General features: G+C 37.3%; 1 protein-coding gene across 3 annotated transcripts in view; it reads left to right on the top strand.

Moving 5' to 3' along the window:
* The window catches only part of zgc:171482, a 174195-nt gene that overhangs the window by 50806 nt on the left and 102190 nt on the right, over positions 1–21199 (top strand). For all 3 annotated transcript variants that reach the window (XM_068212964.2, XM_005157052.6, NM_001128272.1), the window contains 1 exon segment: positions 17921–18013. In XM_068212964.2, coding sequence (XP_068069065.1) covers positions 17921–18013 — 93 coding nt within the window.

Raw genomic sequence — 21199 nt, 5'->3', positions numbered from 1 at the left:
CCTGTTATGGCATATAATATTGCGCTCATATAAATGATGTATACTATTTTACACTCACCGGCCACTTTATTAGGTACACCTTATTAATACCAGTTTGTACCTCTTTTGCCTTCAGAACTGCCTTAATCCTTCGTAACATAGATTCAACAAGGTACTAGAAAAATCACTCCGAGATTTTGGCCCATATTGACATGATAGCATCACGCTGTTGCTGCAGATTTGTCAGCTGCACATTCATGATGCGAATCTCCTGTTTTACCACATCTAACAATGTATTGGATTTAGATCTGGTGACTGAAGGCCATTTGAGTACAGTAAGCTCATTGTCATGTTAAAGAAAGCAGTCTGAGGTGATTCACGCTTTATAATATGGCGTGTTATCCTGCTGGTAATAGCCATCAAGATGGTACTAATGGGCTCAAAGTAAATATATAGTAAATAGGCAGGATAGATCCATGCTTTCATGGTGTTGACTCCAATTTCTGACCCTACCATTCAAATGTGGCAGCAGAGATAGAGACTCATCAGACCAGGCAACGTTTTTCCAATCTTCTATTGTCCAATTTTGGTGAGCCTGTTTAAATTTTAGCCTCAGTTTCCTGTTCTTAGCTGACAGGAGTGGCACCTGGTGTGGTCTTCTGCTGCTGTAGCCCATCTGCCTCAAGGTTGGACGTGTTTTGTGTTCAAAGATGCTCTTCTGCAAACCTCAGATGTAACGAGTGGTTATTTGAGTTACTGTTGCCTTTATCAGCTCGAACCAGTCTGGCCATTCTCCTCTGACATCTGACATCAACAAGGCATTTGAACCCACAGAACTGCCGCTCACTGGATATTTTCTCTTTTTCTAATCTCTATATACCCTTGAAATGGTTGTGCATGAAAATCTTAGTAGATCAATGTTCCTGAAATACTCAGACCAGCCCGTCTGGCACCAACAACCATGCCACGTTCAAAGTCACTTAAATCACCTTTCTTTACCTTTCTGATGCTCGGTTTGAACTGCTGCAGATCGCCTTGACCATGTCTACATGCCTAAATACATTGAGTTGCTGCCATGTCATTGGCTGATTAGAAATTTGTGTTAATGAGCGGTTGAACTGATGTACCTAACAAAGTGTCCTGTGAGTGTACATATACGTTATAAACGAAAGAGCATAATATGAAACGATAGTCTGTTTATTTTGTTCTATGGTCATATTGCACAGCCACACACACACACACACCCACCCACACACACACGCACACACAGGGAGAGAGAGACCAGTGACACACATTAAGTTAAAAGCAGGCATCTCATCAATTGATCATCAGGGATGTAATAATCATTTGTAACCTAAATGCTTCTCTCATGCATCTTTCAGTCGGTGCTTTTAAAGTCGTAATGCAGTGCACCTTTCCTCAGACCCGCAACCTCTTCATAAGTAACCCAATGATTGAGCATTAAATAATCATCGTCCTGCATTATTTACATCTCTCACGTACGCTTCCCCAGTACGCAATCACTAGATTAATGAGCGCACTAATGAGGACAAACTCCTTCGCACAGAATCAGTGTAGCTGAGGGAGCGAGTCTGTTCAACAGGATCATTTGGCCAGATTGGTTTACTAAGAGAAGAGTGTGTGTTATATTCGGTGTTAGCGTAACACTTCAGCTTTTCTGTCATTGATCCCCCATCTGGTGTACATGCTCTCAGGTGTCGCAGTGTGAAGTTGCTGTCCTGAATTGCGTGTGAATCAAGGCTGGATTCACCTGTATTTATTTTTATTTCATTTTTAATTTCATTTTTTTTTTTTTTTGGCAGTCAGAGGAATGGACAGCTGTTTCCCAACATCTGAATGATCTAAATGAATTTCTTGTTCTGAATTAAGACACATGTTTTATTAACTGTATTAAAATAAGTATATATATATATAAGAACCAAATTATTAGACCCCCTGTTTATTTTATTCACAATTTCTGTTTAACGGAGAGAAAATTTCTTCAACACATTTCTAATATAATATCTAATATATATATATATATATATATATATATATATATATATATATATATATATATATATATATATATATATATATATATATATATATATATATGTGTGTGTGTGTGTGTGTGTRTATATATATATATATATATATATATATATATATATATATATATATATACATATAATACAGCTTAAAGTGATATTTAAAGGCTTAACTAGGTTAATTAAGCTAACTATCTAACTCTATTAGTTATTAGTCTGTTATTATTAGTCTATTAGTTATCATCAATATAATATAATACAAAAATGTTATTTATTAAAATTTTAAATGGATATGCTCCACCTCCATAATGTGAGTTTGTGACACACAAGAACAATAATGGTCAAGCACGATCTGTTACAAGGGGAGACTCTGTGCAGTTTTGATGTACAACTTTTGCACAGTCAGTCTTCTCAGTTAAGAGTCATTTTTGGAACACACTTCCTATTGATTTTAGGGGTGTTACAAATTATTCAACTTTTACATACAAGTTAAAGAAATGGCTAAAAGCCATTTAGGGTAAGGTTAAGGTAATTAGGGAAGTTATTGTATATCAATGGTTTGTTCTGTAGACTTTCGGGAAAAATAAATAGCTAAAAGGGGCTAATAATTTTGTGTTTAAAAAATGTAAAACTGCTTTTATTCTAGCAGAAATAAAACAAACAAGACTTCCTCTAAAATAAAAATATTATCAGATATACTGTGAAAAGTTCCTTGCTCTGTTAAACATCATTTAGGAAACATTTAAAAAAAGAAAGAAAGAAAAAATCAAAAGGGGGCTACTAATTCTGGCTTCAACTATATATATATATATATATATATATATATATATATATATATATATATATATATATATATATATATATATATATATATATATATATATGGGGAAAAACAGAAGTGTTCAATAAAGATTGTGAAGGGCAGCTGACAGACTGAAAGGAGACACTAAACTCAAGCTTTTAGCTTCTATCGGGCAGTGATTGCTCAGATTATGCTCATATCCGGCATGAGGAATTGAGAGAGGAAAAAGCTGTGAGATATCAGGAAGTCCATTAAAGTGGCAGTGACAGGTGAGAGAGTTTGGAGAATGGTGGACTTCTTTTATCACACACAACATCTCTCTCTCTCTTTCTTCCCCTGTTTCTCTCTCTCTTGCTTTTCTTTACTTTAGATTCGAGGCCTGAAATGAACTGGTCACAGTGACCACTTCATCTAGCCAGAAAACACAGCAGGCTTTCAGTATACCTAGGAAATGTTTGTGGTGTATTTATTTAATGAGGTATGCAGTGAGTGATATGTCAGTTATTATTTTTATTATCAATGTTATTTTTAAAAAAATCAACCAATATTTTTAATATCGTCATGTTTTAATTTATTGCTATTTGGTGGTTAATACATATTTAGGTTATTAATATAAAACTACTACCACTATTCGGGGCACTACGTCAGGGTGCTAACTATAGGGTTATCCTAGTTATGTCTTCAAATGTCACTTTAAGCTGTATAAACGTCTCTTGAAAAATATCTAGTCAAATATTATGTACTGTCATCATGGCAAAGATAAAAAAAAATTTGTTTTTAGAAATTAAGTTATTATGATAATGTGTTGAAGAAATCTCTCCGTTAAACAGAAATTGGGGGGAAAAAATAAACAGGGGGGCTAATAATACAGAGGGGCTAATAATTCTGACTTTAACTCTATGTATGTGTGTGTGTGTGTGTGTGTGTGTGTGTGTGTGTGTGTGTGCGTGCGTGCGTGCGTGCGTGTGTGTGTGTGTGTGTGTGTGTGTGTGTGTGTGTGTGTGTGTGTGTGTGTGTGTGTGTGTGCCGAAACGTTTGTGTTGTTAAATCACCCAAAGAATGCAAAAAGAAAAACAGTAAAAATAATTTAGAACAATATTATAATTGTAATAAATTGCTATGCCATTGTTGGTGTCGATAACATGACACCAACTTTATAATAGGATTTTTTTATCATATGAAATACATTTTTAAATATAAAAATCAATTAGATTAGTAGCATAATCATTTTTACACAGAATAAATGGTCCTTTATACAGGAAATAATATAACTATAACTATATTGCAGAGGAGGTCACAGTACTCAGTGTTCCTCATACTGTCAAAAAGTTAGCCTTTGAAGAGCAGAGCAGAATCTTAACCACTTTCAGACACATTTCTATCTCCCATAGTACGTCCTGTACTGTACTGTCACGGCGCTCTGCAGTACAGCCACTGCAAAATGTAAAACCATTTAAAGACTCCAAATCTCAGTATTTTACTAGCAGTACCGTTAGTCTCTTAAAGGCTCTGTCTGGCTGTGGCTTTTGCCCCTCTGGTCTTTAGCTCATTCTGTGTGTATCAATGGCCTCTTTCATAGAGCTCTTTAAAGTCTGACGGCTGCACAGACAACACACACTCTATAGTCTCTATATATCTCACTAAAAAAAACTGAGCCCAGCTGTGTCTATCAGAGACTTTAACGCACTTATTTACTTTCTAGGTGATTTACATTAATTGTTTTTGTTTATACCACAGTTTGGCTGTTAGATTAACAGTTTAACTGATTGGCTGATAGTCGTGTGATACTCCCATAATAACAGCACTCGTATAGCCTCTTCATCCTTGTCTATTACTCTAAGTTGGCAGTTCATTCCGCTGTGGCGACCCCTAATGAATAAAAGGACATGTTGAATCATGTATTCTGTAAACTACTGATGGTATTTGTTCCTTTGTTTGTTGATTGTTTCTATGTTTATATTCGTTGTAAGACAATGTAACAATGTATTCATTGTTTCAATTTCAGAATAGTTAAGAAATCAATATTTGCTAAAATCATTTTTTTAATCACAGCAAATTAATGAATTTGTTACTTTGACCAACTGTCATTTCTGAATAAGCACAAAGACAATATAAAGTTTGTTTTAAGAAAGAAATTGAATAGATAAAAAAATAATTTTGAAATAATATTAAACTATATTCTGAATTTCTTCCTGCAAAATTTGTGACAGTTTAAGAAATGAATGACATTAAAATAAATTCAGTTTGCTGATGCTGATGTGTGATTTTAAATGACTAATGCTGGGTTGTCATAATCCAAAATTAAGTATAGACAATCCAACAGTTGGAATAAAATTTTAATTCTAATTTAATAAAAAAAAAAAATTCTGGTCTTGTCCTTATTTATTGAAAAAAAATATTTTTTTTTTGTTCAAACTACTCATTTACAATGAGTTGAAACAACACAATTGTTAAGTTTTTTTTCAAACAGCTTATTTTTTTATGTTCAGTCCACTAAAAAAATTGTAAAAACAATTAAGTCAATCAATTTGTGTTGGGACAACATGAAGGAATTGTGAGCAACTCAGCATTTTTTTATCTGCACAACTCTGGTTTACTTTGCACTCATTTGCTATATGCCCTTAATGTCACTGTATTGTTTACAATTTTTATTACCTATGTATATTTTTTAGACCACATTTATGTGCAATGTATATACTGTAAATTTTCTTTTTCTTAAACTCTACTATTTTTTCTATACATAATTTATATTACTGTTAAGCACCTTGGGTCTGAGAGTAACACAATTTCGATTCTCTATATGTCTTATACATGTGGCTGAATTGACAATAAAGCTGACTTTGACTTTGACTTTGATTTTTTACAGTGTTTGACACAATGTTGGGTAAGGAAAACACTGCATTTTTTAGAATGCAAAATAAACACGATGGCGCTTCTGGACACTGTTAACATGTTTGTTTGTTTGTCAATCAGACTGTTGAACATTAATTAGTAACGCGTATGTTTATGTATTTGTTTTATGTATCTACATTTTTAGTTTTACCTTAGTGTGTGAGGTTATTACATTACCTATACATATGTGCAAATATTAAAATATGCAGCTTACAAATTATTCTCTATGGTGAAAGTGAGTATTTTTTTACTCAGAAATCTGCCTGATACACATTATAAATGTGAAAAAGTTTTCTACCTTTAGTTTTCATTTAAGCTGAAACTGCAGCAAATGTGTGTATTTTTTCAGAGTTTTGCAAAGAAAATAAAAAAATATATATTGGTATAAGCATGTTTTTAAAGAGAGTCTAGTAGCAGTGAGATCAAGTCTGCTTCATGTTATTTATATATTAGAGAGTGATCTAAAATATAGAGCTTTAATATTTTAGCCCGGGTTCTTTAAAGAGGATACATTCCAGCTATCTTACTGAGAGGGATTTAGCGTTTTGACAGACTGTCAGCACAGTAAAACCTGCCTGAGAACTCTCAAGCTTTAAACTCACTCTCTTTACTGTTAAGCATCACTACTCCTGTGACAAATTCAAAATAAATAAATAAACAAATAAAATCTCTAACCTTTAGGATGTTTTCTGGTTTGAGAGTGCTGAAAGTTTCCTTTCCTTCATTTATTACTTTTTAAATAACATTAAAAATCCATTTCGGTTCTTCTCAAAGCCTAATAGCATTCTGTAGATGCTGATGTTTTTAATAACCAGAGGTTCATTGCAGTTCATTTCATGAAATTTGTTCAATTATTCAATCGTGTCTGATAGTAAATTAAACTACAGATTCAATACATACTGGAGGACAGTTTTATTAACATTTCTTAAGTACATTAATAATTCAAACTTAATATTTCAAACTGATTTTTTTTTACCAGCTTACAGGACATTTTTAGAAAATCTGAATAATAATTTATCATAGACCACCTAGAAACCATGCAAACAGGCTACAGTATTTTATGCTGAGATAAAAAAAAATAGATGAAAAACATAAAACAATTTAAATAAAATTAAAACCAAACTCTTAAAAATAATACTGTAATAAAAAAATAATTCATTTATTTATTTTTCTTCAGTTTAGTCTCTTATTTATCAGGGGTCGCCACAACAGAATGAACCGCCAACTATTCCAGCATGTTTTATGCAGTGGATGCCCTTCCAGCCACAACCCAGTACTGAGAAACACCCATACACTCTTGCATTCACATACACTCATACACTATGGCCAATTTAGCTTACCATGTCACCTATAACGCATTTCTTTGGATTGTGGGGGAAACCCGAGCACCCGAAGGAAACCCATGCCAACACGATGAGAACATGCAAAAAATATTAAATATAAATAAAATACAATACAATGACAAATGCACATAAAATGTCTAAAAAAGTATATCAAATTAAAAATTCAAATAAAAGTTGATTCAAAATATTTGAAAATACTACGTTAGAATGAATGAATAACACTTGACATTTCATCTCATTTCACATGAACTCTTCAGGGGTCTGCATCTACAGTACCTGAGCATTTTTATCCTAGCTTTTTTCACCCTGAACCAGCAGAACTCACCTGCAATCTGTTCCGAGACTAAACTTTTATTAATCACTTGCTTGATGCCCACAGATGCTCATTTTCCAGTTTTAATACCAAACATATTGCATATTGCATTACAAATTCAAGCTATTTATCTTAAACCGTGCGGTGATTAACAATCTACGGCTGTGCTTCAAAACAGTGAGCTGCTCCCTATTTAGGCAGCAACCTGAGACAATGTGAAATTTTACAGTAGATAGAGAAATAGATCTCTTCACAAAAAACAAACATGTGATTTGGTTGAAAGCTGAGTTTGCCTTTAGATGCTTTTAATAAATTGAGCTAAATGTGCAAGGATTGAAATAAGCATAAAAATATACACACCATTGATATGAGATAAACAGTAATCATTTTAAGTAGAGAAGGGCAGAGTTCAAACTATGCCGTGGCCATTTGGGGAGCCCTTTTTTTTCTAATGTGCATGTTGGGGTGGGGGAGACTTCTTTAGCGTTGATTCTGAGAGTCCCTTGCCACAATGATTTAGGCTGTAATACACACAGGATCCCTGTCCTTAAACAGCAATGGAAAAAATACAAAACAAATATTTATAGAACTGTAGCTATTATTACAAAGTAGGCTAAATAACCACAACGCCAAGATAGTTTCAGTTTAATTTCTCACTTAAAGGGTGGGGGGGTGGTTGGGGGTTGGGGGACTTACAGACAGCTCCCCCGGACCATTTCTGTTTGTTGTCAAAACTGACAGTTGGAGTGGCATGGTTAATTATGTTACAATACCTCAGATAGATGTAATCTGACAATTTAACTGAAAAGAAACAGGCACTTTTTTTAGATCTTTAATTTTAGATTACAAGGACAAACTTTTTTTTTTTTCTAAATGACATACACACATGAATTATTCAGCACAAAATTAGCAATGTGAGCTAACAAAATCCATATAGATAGTTTTGATTTCATGTGTACTTTAAAACCACATTGTAAATAATAATTTCATCAACAAATTAGTAGAAATTTTATTTTAAAAATTACACTTCTGTTTTAAGGAATAATGCATTATATGGTGGTCATTAGCTATGTTTCTATACAAATGCAAATTAAATTTATGCGCAAAACTAGATTATCACATAAAAGACATGCGAATAAAGCAGCGTTTCCATCCAGTCAGTTAAAGTGAACAAAATTGTCACGTCCTGATTAACTGGCGCCAAATATCAACAGTAAAAACTGATTTTACTGCGGGCAGGAGAAACTGCGTGTATATATATATATATATATATATATATATATATATATATATATATATATATATATATATATATATATAGATAGATAGATAGATAGATAGATAGATAGATAGATAGATAGATAGATAGATAGATAGATAGATAGATAGATAGATAGACAGACAGACAGACAGACAGACAGACAGACAGACAGAAAGATAGATAGATAGATAGATAGATAGATAGATAGATAGATAGATAGATAGATAGATAGATAGATAGATAGATAGATAGATAGATAGATAGATAGATAGATAGATAGATAGATAGATAGATAGATAGATAGATAGATAATTAATTAAATGTAAAGAAGTAAACACTAACCTGCGCATTATTCAGCCACAATATTTCGCCAAACAGTCAAAGCTGACTGAAGCTAAACTGACTGAATAATGCATATGCTTACCTACTTATTATTCAGTCACAAATTGATCCCAAACAGTCAAAAACAGTTAAAAACAGTGGATTGACAGTCAAGAAGATACATTTGAATGTGGATGTCATGTGGATTTGAACGTATTCACTGATTGTCAAGGTGATTCAGAGTTCCCAGATGTGCCTGTGTTAATTAGCGGTTGTTATCTTGGAATTATATACCATGTGACTGACCAATCGGAATCAAGTATTCCAGACCACCATGTAATAATTGCCTATAATACGTCCTTGTAAATATGATTAGTGTGAAAAGGAACAAACACTGTTGCTGTTACACTGCCCTGTAGTGTTCATTTTACCTAGAAACTGCAGTCAAATGTACTGTATGTCAAAGTTTGTTTTTGTAGTATCCCAAAAAAATGTATGCTGAAGGACTTATTTCAATTGAGCTTGTGTTGGTTTATATCTCACTGCATTTGCTGAGCAGACTTTTTATCTTGATGTACTTAGGTTTTAGAACAAAACTGTGCTTTAGTTTTTTCTGTTCTGGTAATACAAACACTTGTGCGTGCAGCAGCACATCTCTGTAATTGACTGTGTAAATATGTGCTGTGATCTTAAAAGAGACAAACCGAAATGTCACACCACAAGCCTTTCATTTTGCTATTGCATTTTAAAAGCAGTTTTTTGAAACATATCCTCCCTTATTGTGCTCAGGAAACAGCTCTGCATAAACAGTGTGTGAATTATAGCGATTTGACTCTTGAAAATGAAGAGCAGCTTTAGATTTTATATTAAAAAGAGAATATAAAAAGCGAACTGCCAGATATGATGCATTTTGCAACTCATATTCTCTCATATAAGGCCTGCCTGATCAAATGTACTGTATATATTGGAATCTATTATAGAGATCAGATCAGGTCAGATATTAAGCTGTTAGATACCAGGAAAGTAAAATGTGGGGGGAAACAAATCAAGAGAACTGGCCTGAATATATACAAAGTATAAGATAGTATAAAAGGTTATGATATCTAGGCATTAATCTGAAATTTGTCAAACAAGCCCTATACTATCAACCATATAATGTACAACTTTAAGATGGAAGGATTCTAAATCACCTTCTTCCATGTGGATTAAAGAAGTTTCGTTTTATATGCCTCTGGAAAAAAAAATGTGTTTCATTTGAAAAAGCGGCAAGATTTGTTTGTCAAATTGTAACGCCGGGGAGTGACACCACAACAGAAGGTAGGATCCAATATGCAGGTTTATTCTTTAGTCAGGCAAGCAGTGGTCAATACAGGAATGAACAGGTATGTTTGGGCAAATCCAGAGTCGAAGTCAATAAACAGGCAATAGGTCGTAAGGCAGGCGGCTAAACAGGATGACAAGGATAAACAGGGCTAAGAACCAAAACACGGGAAAACAAGACCAGGATAACGCGTTGTAATGTCACCAAACAGTAAACAAGACTCGGCAATGTGAATGAGTGTATGTGCTGCTTAAATACTGTGTGTAATCAGTCTCTGTAACAGGTTTCAGCTGGTGATGTAATCAGGAAGATGAGTGACCAGGCGTGCGTGATTGGGAGAAGTGCATGTATGAAAATGTAGTCTTGGGGAATGCGGAAGTGAAGTGAATGATGATAGAGGAAACCAGCGATCTCCAGTGAATGATCGCTGGTTATCGTAACATAGCCCCCCCTCTAAAGAGCGGCTTCCAGACGCTCCAAATACAGTTCAGGCGGGAGGTGGAGCGGAGGCGGAACAGGGGGAGGGATGGAGGGCCAGGACCATGCAGCGGGGGCAGGACTGGAGCATGGAGCTGCGGAGGGCCTGGAGCGTGGAGCTGCGGAGGGCCTGGAGCGTGAAGCTGCGGAGGGCCTGGAGCGTGGAGCTGCGGAGGGCCTGGAGCGTGGAGCTGCGGAGGGCCTGGAGCGTGGAGCTGCGGAGGGCCTGGAGCGTGGAGCTGCGGAGGGCCTGGAGCGTGGAGCTGCAGTGGCCCTGGATCATGAGGCTGCGACCATTGAGGAAGCTTAGGAGGCGGTGGCCGTTCAGGTAGTTCAGGCGGCGGCGGCCGTTTAGGGAGTTCAGGCGGCGGCGGCCGTTCAGGGAGTTCAGGCGGCGGCGGCCGTTCAGGGAGTTCAGGCGGCGGCGGCCGTTCAGGGAGTTCAGGCGGCGGCGGCGGCCATTCAGGAAGCTCAGGAGGCGGCGGCCATTCAGGAAGCTCAGGATGCGGCGGCCATTTAGGAAGCTCAGGAGGCGGCGGCCATTCAGGAAGCTCAGGAGGCGGCGGCCATTCAGGAAGCTCAGGAGGCGGCGGCCATTCAGGGAGCTTAGGAGGCCATTCAGGAAGCTCAGGCGGCGGCGGCCATTCAGGAAGCTCAGGAGGCGGCGGCCATTCAGGAAGCTCAGGAGGCGGCGGCCATTCAGGAAGCTCAGGAGGCGGCGGCCATTCAGGAAGCTCAGGAGGCGGCGGCCATTCAGGAAGCTCAGGAGGCGACGGCCATTCAGGAAGCTCAGGAGGCGGCGGCCATTCAGGAAGCTCAGGAGGCGGCGGCCATTCAGGAAGCTCAGGAGGCGGCGGCCATTCAGGAAGCTCAGGAGGCGGCGGCCATTCAGGAAGCTCAGGAGGCGGCGGCCATTCAGGAAGCTCAGGAGGCTGCGGCCATTCAGGAAGCTCAGGTAACAGCGTCGACTCTGGCTGCGGCGTCGACTCTGGCTGCGTGTCCAGCTGTGGCGCTGGCTGTGGTGTAGACTCTGGCTCCGGCGTAGACTCTGGCTGCGGCGTAGACTCTGGCAGCTCTAGAGGATCTGGCAGCTCTAGAGGATCTGGCAGCTCTAGAGGATCTGGCAGCTCTAGAGGATCTGGCAGCTCTAGAGGATCTGGCAGCGCTGGAGGGTCTGGCAGCGCTGGAGGGTCTGGCAGCGCTGGAGGGTCTGGCAGCTCTGGCGGGTCTGGCAGCTCTGGCGAGTCTGGCAGCTCTGGCGGGTCTGGCAGCTCTGGAGGTGGCGGGTCTGGCAGCTCTGGAGGTGGCGGTGGCAGCTCTGGAGGTGGCGGTGGCAGCTCTGGAGGTGGCGGTGGCAGCTCTGGAGGTGGCGGTGGCAGCTCTGGAGGTGGCGGTGGCAGCTCTGGTAGTAACAGCTCTGGTGGTGGCATCAGCTCTGGCAACTCAGGTGGTGGTGGCCATTCTGGGGGCTCAGGTGATGGTATTTCAGGAACTAAAACAGGAACTATGGCAGGAACAGACAAGGAACAGGAAACCATCTTCTGAGCTTGTGCTAGATTAACTCTTACCACATTCTGAGTTGGAGGGCTGGTTGTGACCACTTTGTGAGCTGGAGGACTGGAGTCGGCCATCTTGTGAGCTGGAGGACTGGAGTCGGCCATCTTGTGAGCTGGAGGACTGGAGTCGGCCATCTTGTGAGCTGGAGGACTGGAGTCGGCCATCTTGTGAGCTGGAGGACTGGAGTCGGCCATCTTGTGAGCTGGAGGACTGGAGTCGGCCATCTTGTGAGCTGGAGGACTGGAGTCGGCCATCTTGTGAGCTGGAGGACTGGAGTCGGCCATCTTGTGAGCTGGAGGACTGGAGTCGGCCATCTTGTGAGCTGGAGGACTGGAGTCGGCCATCTTGTGAGCTGGAGGACTGGAGTTGGCCATCTTGTGAGCTGGAGGACTAGATGCGGCCATTTTCTGAGCTGTGTGTGTGGTGGTGGAATGAGCAGCAAGCCCCGTTGCCAGCGGGTCTTGCTGTCCTTTGCCCCCCCCCAAAAAATATTTAGGGGTGTCCTCCACCTCTCCTACAGTGAAGGGGGACCCACTCATTTGAAGTGCAAGATCAATATAACCTTCTAGAGTCCCGTGGGGGTCATGCAAAGGCATTGTGGAATATAGGGGCTCAGAAAGTCCTCCACGAAAGAAAATCATTAGGCATAAGTCATCCAAAGATGTTAAATGGGCTACCTGGATGAAGTCCTCCACGTATTCCTCTATAGACCGGGCTTCCTGACGCAGACACATGATCTTGATACCCGCTGAATCCATTGTGAGGCCGAGTCTTCTGTAACGCCGGGGAGTGACACCACAACAGAAGGTAGGATCCAATATGCAGGTTTATTCTTTAGTCAGGCAAGCAGTGGTCAATAAAGGAATGAACAGGTATGTTTGGGCAAATCCAGAGTCGAAGTCAATAAACAGGCAATAGGTCGTAAGGCAGGCGGCTAAACAGGATGACAAGGATAAACAGGGCTAAGAACCAAAACACGGGAAAACAAGACCAGGATAACGCGTTGTAATGTCACCAAACAGTAAACAAGACTCGGCAATGTGAATGAGTGTGTGTGCTGCTTAAATACTGTGTGTAATCAGTCTCTGTAACAGGTTTCAGCTGGTGATGTAATCAGGAAGATGAGTGACCAGGCGTGCGTGATTGGGAGAAGTGCATGTATGAAAATGTAGTCTTGGGGAATGCGGAAGTGAAGTGAATGATGATAGAGGAAACCAGCGATCTCCAGTGAATGATCGCTGGTTATCGTAACACAAATACTGGTGAAGCTTCATTTCTTACTTAGGTATCATAGGACAGAATGTTTAGAATCAGACTTTTTTTTAATGTTTTCTTGTTTAATTTTATTCATGGTTTATTTGTGGCACTACGGGTTGGAGGTTTGGGGCATGTATAGGGCAGCATGTGTGGGGATGAAAGATCTGTTTGGATTATTCTGTACTTTGTTGTACTTTGTGTTTAACTTCCAATAAACACATATATTATTCCAATAAAATCCAATAAACATAATGTTAAAAATAAACAAAAAAAAAAAAGGTAATGACAACTTTTTGAACAATGCTTTGCTACTTTCCTATTATTAATGGGCAGAGCCAGATTAACAGTTGGGGCTGAAGCCACAAGGCGTACAAAAGGAGGGGGTCCTTGATTGGCTGAATGATCAATTTGCACCACAACATGGGAAATGCCTCTGTACAATATGCTTTCGCATACTGATAATGTGAAAAATTCCTTTCGGCACACCACTAAACTATGGCTCAGAGTGGCTGTAGCCCTATTTTAGTCCCCAGTAAGGGTGATCAGACGTCCCATTTTTTCCCAAGGAAAGTCCTCTATTTCCTAAGACAGTTTCTTATTTTGGTTTCACCGTGAGAACGGTCTAGTCAAAGGTAGACTAACCAAGTGCATTGTAAAACAAAAAATAAAATTCAAACAGTATCTGGTATTAACGTGTAGTAAAAGAAGCCAGGATAGGCGGGATCATCCTGTATCCACTTGTTAAGTGTGATGTCACGCGATGTGGCTTTGGGGTCCAAGTGCTATATCAAACTGTATTGGGAGACTCATCAAATGGAAAAAATAAATGTTTACAAAGTAATGCAATATTTTAGAAAATCACGATCACCATATACAGTTAAATTCAGAATTATTACCCCCCCCCCTCCCTTTAAATAATTATTTTCTTTTTTAAATATTTTCCAAGAGATGTTTACCAGAGCAAGGAAATGTTTACAGTATGTCTGATAATATTTTTTTCTTCTTTATTTCGACTAGAATAAAAGCAGTTCTTAATTTGTATGCCCCTTTAAGCAAACATTTTTTTGACTGTTTACAGAACAAACCAATGTTATAAAATAACTTGCCTGATTACCCTAACCTGCCTAGTTAACCTAATTAATCTAGTTAAATCTTTAAATGTCTCTATAAGCTGTATAGAAGTGTCTTGAAAAATATCTAGTGAAATATTATTTACTGCCATCATGGCAAAGATAAAAAAATCAGTTATTAGAAATGAGTTATTAAAACTATTATGTTTATAAATGTGTTGAAAAAATCTCTCCGTTAAACAGAAATTGGGGAAAAAATAAACAGGGGGCCTAATAATTCAGGCGGGCTAATAATTCTGATATCCGATGACCAGAAAGTGATAATTTTTTAACTGGTAAAATTTTTTGTCATTTGTGATGCAGCAAGTCAAGAGACTGTCATGTACACCATAATGTTTTATAAACTACACTTTAATGTGTGATATGACTAAAAAGTGATCATAAAAGAATATTTTTTCAATTCATTTTTTGAATGAGTGGCTGCTTGGACCCGGAAACAGTACTCCATACATCACTGATACATCACAACTTAACAAGCGGAAAATGTACTCATAACTGAACCGCAGATTCAACTCTTCCCCCAAATAATATAACCAAAACAGTGTGTGAACGAATCAAATATCCTACACGACAGCTATCAAAATGTCCATCGTTGTGGAGTATCTATCACAAGAAAATACATGATTTAAGTCTAACTGAACCAGTTAAACTTTTAAATGAATTAACTTCTCCTATTATAAAAAGGGAGCAATAAAATGTTGGTCCTGGCTTTTATAAGACAATATATCTGAGGGGAAAAAAAAAACATGCTAACCTTCTGTAATTGATCGACTAAAGACTAAATTGGAAATTAGAAGCATGACTTTTAAAGATCGTTTAGGTATTTATGCTCAAGTAAAACGTTTAAAGATAGTCCTATTTAAAGTAATTATTGTAAAGCGCTCATTTAGAAAGTATTGCAAATATGTTTTTGTGTGTTTTTTATTTTATTTTTATTTTTTGCTGATTTTGGCAGCCTGTTTAAAATTTTAAGTTTATGTTATCTGATTAATTTTGTATGCTTGTATGCCTACTTTAGTAAAATAGAAAACATATATATATTTATTATATATTTATATTATATATATATATATATATATATATATATATATATATATATATATATATATATATATATATATATATATATATATATATAAACTGTGGGAAATAAGATAATATTGATTAGAAAATTATTATTATTATTATTATTATTAATAATAACAACAACAACAACAACAACAACAATAATAATAATAATAATAATAATAATAATAAATAAGCAAAAAAAGCTAATTTTGTGAGGCGATATAATTAATGGAGCTCTTTGGTCTGCTATAGCCCCAGGGCCCAGTGTGCTTTTAATCCTGTCCTGATAATATAAAACAAAACTGTATTTGGTTGCCCTATAATTAGTTGCTTCATGTGTATGATTGCCCAATGTTGGCTCGCAACATTGCTTGTCTAAAAGTTACCACGTGTATCATCACTTTTATATCAGGTAATGCAGCTTTAAAAAAGCAAAAAAAAAAAGGTTGCTTGGGTTTTGCACCTCTGGCCCACCTTGACTATTTGATAAGGGCATGACAGTAAACATTTTGAAAGCTAAGTAGTCACATGCATATTTCAAAGTTCAAGCGGCTGCCAAACTCTTTGAGATCCTCAGATTCCTATGAAATAATCAAAGTGTTTGGGTGGAGTAACAGAAGACAGGAGTTAATATTCATTGGAGAAGACTTAAATGAGAAAACATATACTGTACAAACGCAAAACATGTATGTATACAGTATATAAGTATATGCGTATATTATATACACACACATGCATTCATGTTTTCATTATATATAGAAATACATACTGTATATATAAGGGAAATATAAATATATTTAAATAAAAAGGTAATTTAATTGAACTGAAAACCGAAAAATATATATTTCAGGATAAAACAGATGAAAATGTAAATGACATAAGTTATTCAAATCTTAAACTTGATATCAGAGACAATCCAATGTAACTCTTTTATTTATTGTGTGTGTGTGTGTGTGTGTGTGTGTGTGTGTGTCTGTGTTTGTACTTGTTTATGTGCTCTTCGATGACTTAAAAATGTATAATGATATGAATATGACCTAGTCGTACTCTATTCATGTTGTTTACAAGGACATGTCTGTGATAATCCGGTATTTATCTGTGTATATCTGTGTATATATGTGTATTTATGTTTATGTCATGTATGATGTGTATGTTGTGTGTATGACTTCACTGTGGACGGCAAAGTAAGAATCTCATTGTAAGGGGAAATGTGTTTCCTTACTGTGCACATAAAAATAAACAGTTGAATTGAATTGAATGTCTTGAGTCTTTGTAATAAAAAAAATTATAATCTATACATAACAGCATCTTAAAAATTTGTCATAGCATAGGGTTGGTTTTAGGGGTAAGGTAATGTTTTTTTTAAATACATAGTCACAAATTCATGTGTATGTGTGCGTGTGTGTGTGTGTGTGTGTGTGTGTGTGTGTGTGTGTGTGTGTGTGTGTGTGTGTGTGTGTGTGTGTGTGTGTGTGTGTGTGTGTGCGCGTGTTTTTGTGATATATCATGACACAATCTGTATAATGACATGGGTATGACACAGGTATTACAAAAAGGAGGTGAAATATGAGGACATTGTCGACGTCCTCATTTTTCAAAAAGCTTATAAATCATACAGAATGAGTTTAATCAGAGAGTAAAGCTGCACACAGTCTCCTGTGATGTTGGGTTAAGGGGTAGGGTGGGGTGAGGGCAATACAATATACGGTTTGAACAGTATAAAATGAATGGAAACCTATGTAATGTACCCATTTTTCACAAAAACAAACGTGTGTGCGTGCATGAGGTAAGTATGAGTCCTGCACTGCCTGTACAAGCCAATAATGGCTAGAGGGAACAAGCTACTTCAAAGTTTTAGCAGAAGAATCACTCATACTAAACAGTAACTGAGCTTATTGTGAGTACTCTCAGTTGTAACTATATTCAAGATTGCATATAATTATAAAAACAAGAGATGCATTTTTTTTTCTAAAAGCAGAGTACAGCGTTTTCAATTTCAAAATCTATTGATTATCCAGAATCTTTTGAGGCAGATTATATGGTTTGTCAAGTCTGCTTCTTTTAACTAGATATTTACTGGGTGTCTGTGTGATCAATTGAAACTAATTCAGCTCATTCCTTATTTCTCCTTTTCTCATCCCTCAACAGAGCAAGAAACATGCCAACAAAGTGCGCCTGTTCTACATGCTGCACCCCGAAGATGGAGGACCACCATCTAAAAGACTGAGACCAGATAATCCGGTATTTATTTTTAAAGCTGTTACAAAAAAAACTGTGCATTAGAATATCGGGCTCTTTTTTGTCGATCTAAGCACAAAGTCTAAAGCTCATGGTGCAAAAGCATTAAGGACGTGTCTGAATCCACTTTTGCTATTTTAAGGATGAAAAAATACGCTCTGTGCCCAAGCTATAGACTGTAAAAGATATGGACGTAGTGTCCGTGACGTCACCCATAGGTTTCTGATCACTGCAAAAGAAGCTACAAGTAGGCGCGGCCAACCGTCACCATTTTGTTCGTGCGTCGTCGCACCAACAGCGGGATACCAAACAATGGCGAAGAGGTGGAGCTTGATCGAAGTTACAGACACCTGCTGGCATCTTGCTTGGACCTGGCTTAGACAGACTTTACTTAGGGAGAACGCTTAATGCTTTATTACCTGCGACTCGTTTGTGTTCTGACCACATGTGCTTGGCTGTACGCTATATCAATAAAATGTTTGGACTTTTAAAAACACTGCTGTAATACATTGAGCCACTAAACGTTGTTCCTATGACATTTTTCTACGGGAGGAAAATGCGAATTACTTATTAACACTTCAAATATAGTCTGTGTTAGTAAATGCAAGTCTATTGATGAAATCCAGACATAAAACTGTATGGCAACGCTTCAGATGACTGTTCTAGAGCTCACAACTAATCAATCAGAACATTATAAATGATAAATAATCTTAAATAAGACCAATGCATTTGTAGAGTTGGTATATAAGTATATAATTTCACTCACCTGGGAAACGGAGGCCACGTGAATGGTTTGTGAGCACAATTAAGTACACACAGCATGCCATATAATCTGATAATTGTAAGAAATAATTCCAAATAGCAACTGACTTTGTGAAGCCATATAAAACAAAACAAAAATACGATGTATATGCCGAGTTCAGGAGCTAATCTGCCGGATTCAGCTGAGGTGAAGTAACTGCGAACAGCGAGACCTAGCTGTCACTCAAGTGGCCACGCCCTTAATTATGCAAACATAATATAACCTAATATAAAGGAAACAGATGAGTTATAAAAAATTCACCCACTTCACAGTTGTCATGAAGGGTAATACTAGCTATTTGAACCAAAATTGTTCTTTGTAACAGGCTGTAAACATTATTTTTTTCTGTTGTAAATTTGGAAATTCTAAAAGTGGGCTCAATAGAAATTTGCTCTATATGGAGCCTGGACTAGCGGAATTTTTATGAATTGCTGTTTCAGTCACTTACATTTTGGCTTCCCGAGGGAGAGTGGGATGTTGCCGCTTGGCCCCAGTGCATGGTCTAACAGGGTTACGCTTATTCTCTTAATGAGTTATGGGTGTGTTTTAAAAATTATGAGTCCCATCTCCCATTCCTTTTAATAGTTAGTTAGGTTTCTAATGCCCCATATGGTGATGCATACATTTCCAAAACCAGACGAATCTAAACTTGTTTTGATTAAAACAAATATAAATATGCATATAATAAAAAATAATAATAATAATATTATAAAAATGCATATTGTCATGAATAATAGAGGTAGTGGTTTTTATATTTATGTAGAAAATAATATTTTTCATAACATGAAAAGATGTGTGTATTGCAGTACATCCTGTGTGTTTTAAATAATGTGTAAGTATTTTAGCACGCATATGCGTATAACTAACATGCTCTGGGCTTTAGAGCTGCTTTTAGTTGGTCAATGGGGTGTTTTCAGTTTTCACTTTTTATACCAGTTCGCCAAATGGTCTACAAAGTGGCGCAAATGGATTTGCTATTTAAACAACGTGTCGCAAATATGACAAAATAACAGTTGCGCTGGTCTGAAAATAGCAACAAATCGCGCCCTACACACCATGCACCTTATTGCACCAGGTGTATAATAGGAACCTGTGTTTATATTACTATTTCTCTTTTTTTACATGTATAATAGTATATCTCTGGACAATGAAGCCACACAACTGCAACTTCATTAGATAATGAAACAATAATCTTATGTATCTACAATTAAAATCTCTAAAAACCTTCAAATGCCATGTGACATTTTCTTCTCAAACTAACATTTTTCTCCGCCTAATAAGTGTATGATCAGTTATTTCACTTTAAAAGGAATGAAAAGAACGTATTTGTTGTCGTAAAAAGGTCAAATGACTGATCGTACACACAGGAGCCCTAAAAAGAATGTTCATTTTAGAAGACCATTTCAGATGAACTCTTCAATTGATCTATTATATAATTATTTTAGTGCTTATTTTGATGGTCCTTTTAACACATTTTGTTAATTTAAGTTACATTGCAATTACAAGCCAACTACTTCTCATTAGAATATTAGACAACACAGGCTCATAGTGAATATGTAACCCTGTCTACATTTTTGGAGAAAACAAATAATGTAGCCAGAGGTACGCCTGGCTACTGGGGGATATGATGCCATTGATGGCTTCTGTACCTTTACCTTGGTATGGACGGCATTTCTGATGTTACCAGTTTGCCCAGTGGCTCATCGCATACATCTGTGGACTTGGGACGCAAATCGGACCGTGACGATGGGTTTGTGTCCAGTGAAAAATGGTTTCAGAAACCAGGTAAAACAAAAAGTAAAATATTTTTAATAAAATAAACTATATAAATAAGCAAGAGGCTGAAAACCTTGTGAAATCAAGTGGCCATGACTTCCTTTTTCAGTTGGGTTTAGAGAAGGGGGGAGGTAGGTCAGTCAGTCAGTCGATAGCAAGCTGGCCTGGTTGGCTGAAGTGTATATTGCACCCTCTAGTGGATTTACGTAAGATTATTTTAAGATCATCAAAATGCATACAGCAGCCTCTGGTGGATTCTCAAAAATAAAAACTGCCAGCAGACGTATCTCTGGTTACTTATTTCACTATCCCCAGAAATGCAGACAGGGGTACGTATCCACAATGAGCCTGGGCTGCTATCAGAAGGCTATAGTGTTGGGGTTAGGGTAAGTGTACACTAAGTTGACATGTACTTGCAAAGGTTCTTAAAGTCAGCTGGATGTGTGTTGTTGAAGCAGTGTCAGCAAATATTAAGCAGGCAATCTGCCAATACTCTAATGAGAATAAGTTGGCAGGTATAGTAGTTGCAATGTAACTTTATAGTAAAAAAATGTGCAAAAGGGAGCATCAAAATGAAGTAATAACTCTTTTTGTTTTAAATTTTTGTCTAA

This window comes from Danio rerio, chromosome 13, assembly GCF_049306965.1.
Source record: "Danio rerio strain Tuebingen ecotype United States chromosome 13, GRCz12tu, whole genome shotgun sequence".
NCBI lineage: Eukaryota > Metazoa > Chordata > Actinopteri > Cypriniformes > Danionidae > Danio > Danio rerio.
Note: the sequence above shows the minus strand (reverse complement) of the source record. Positions and strands in the feature narration are given on the sequence as shown.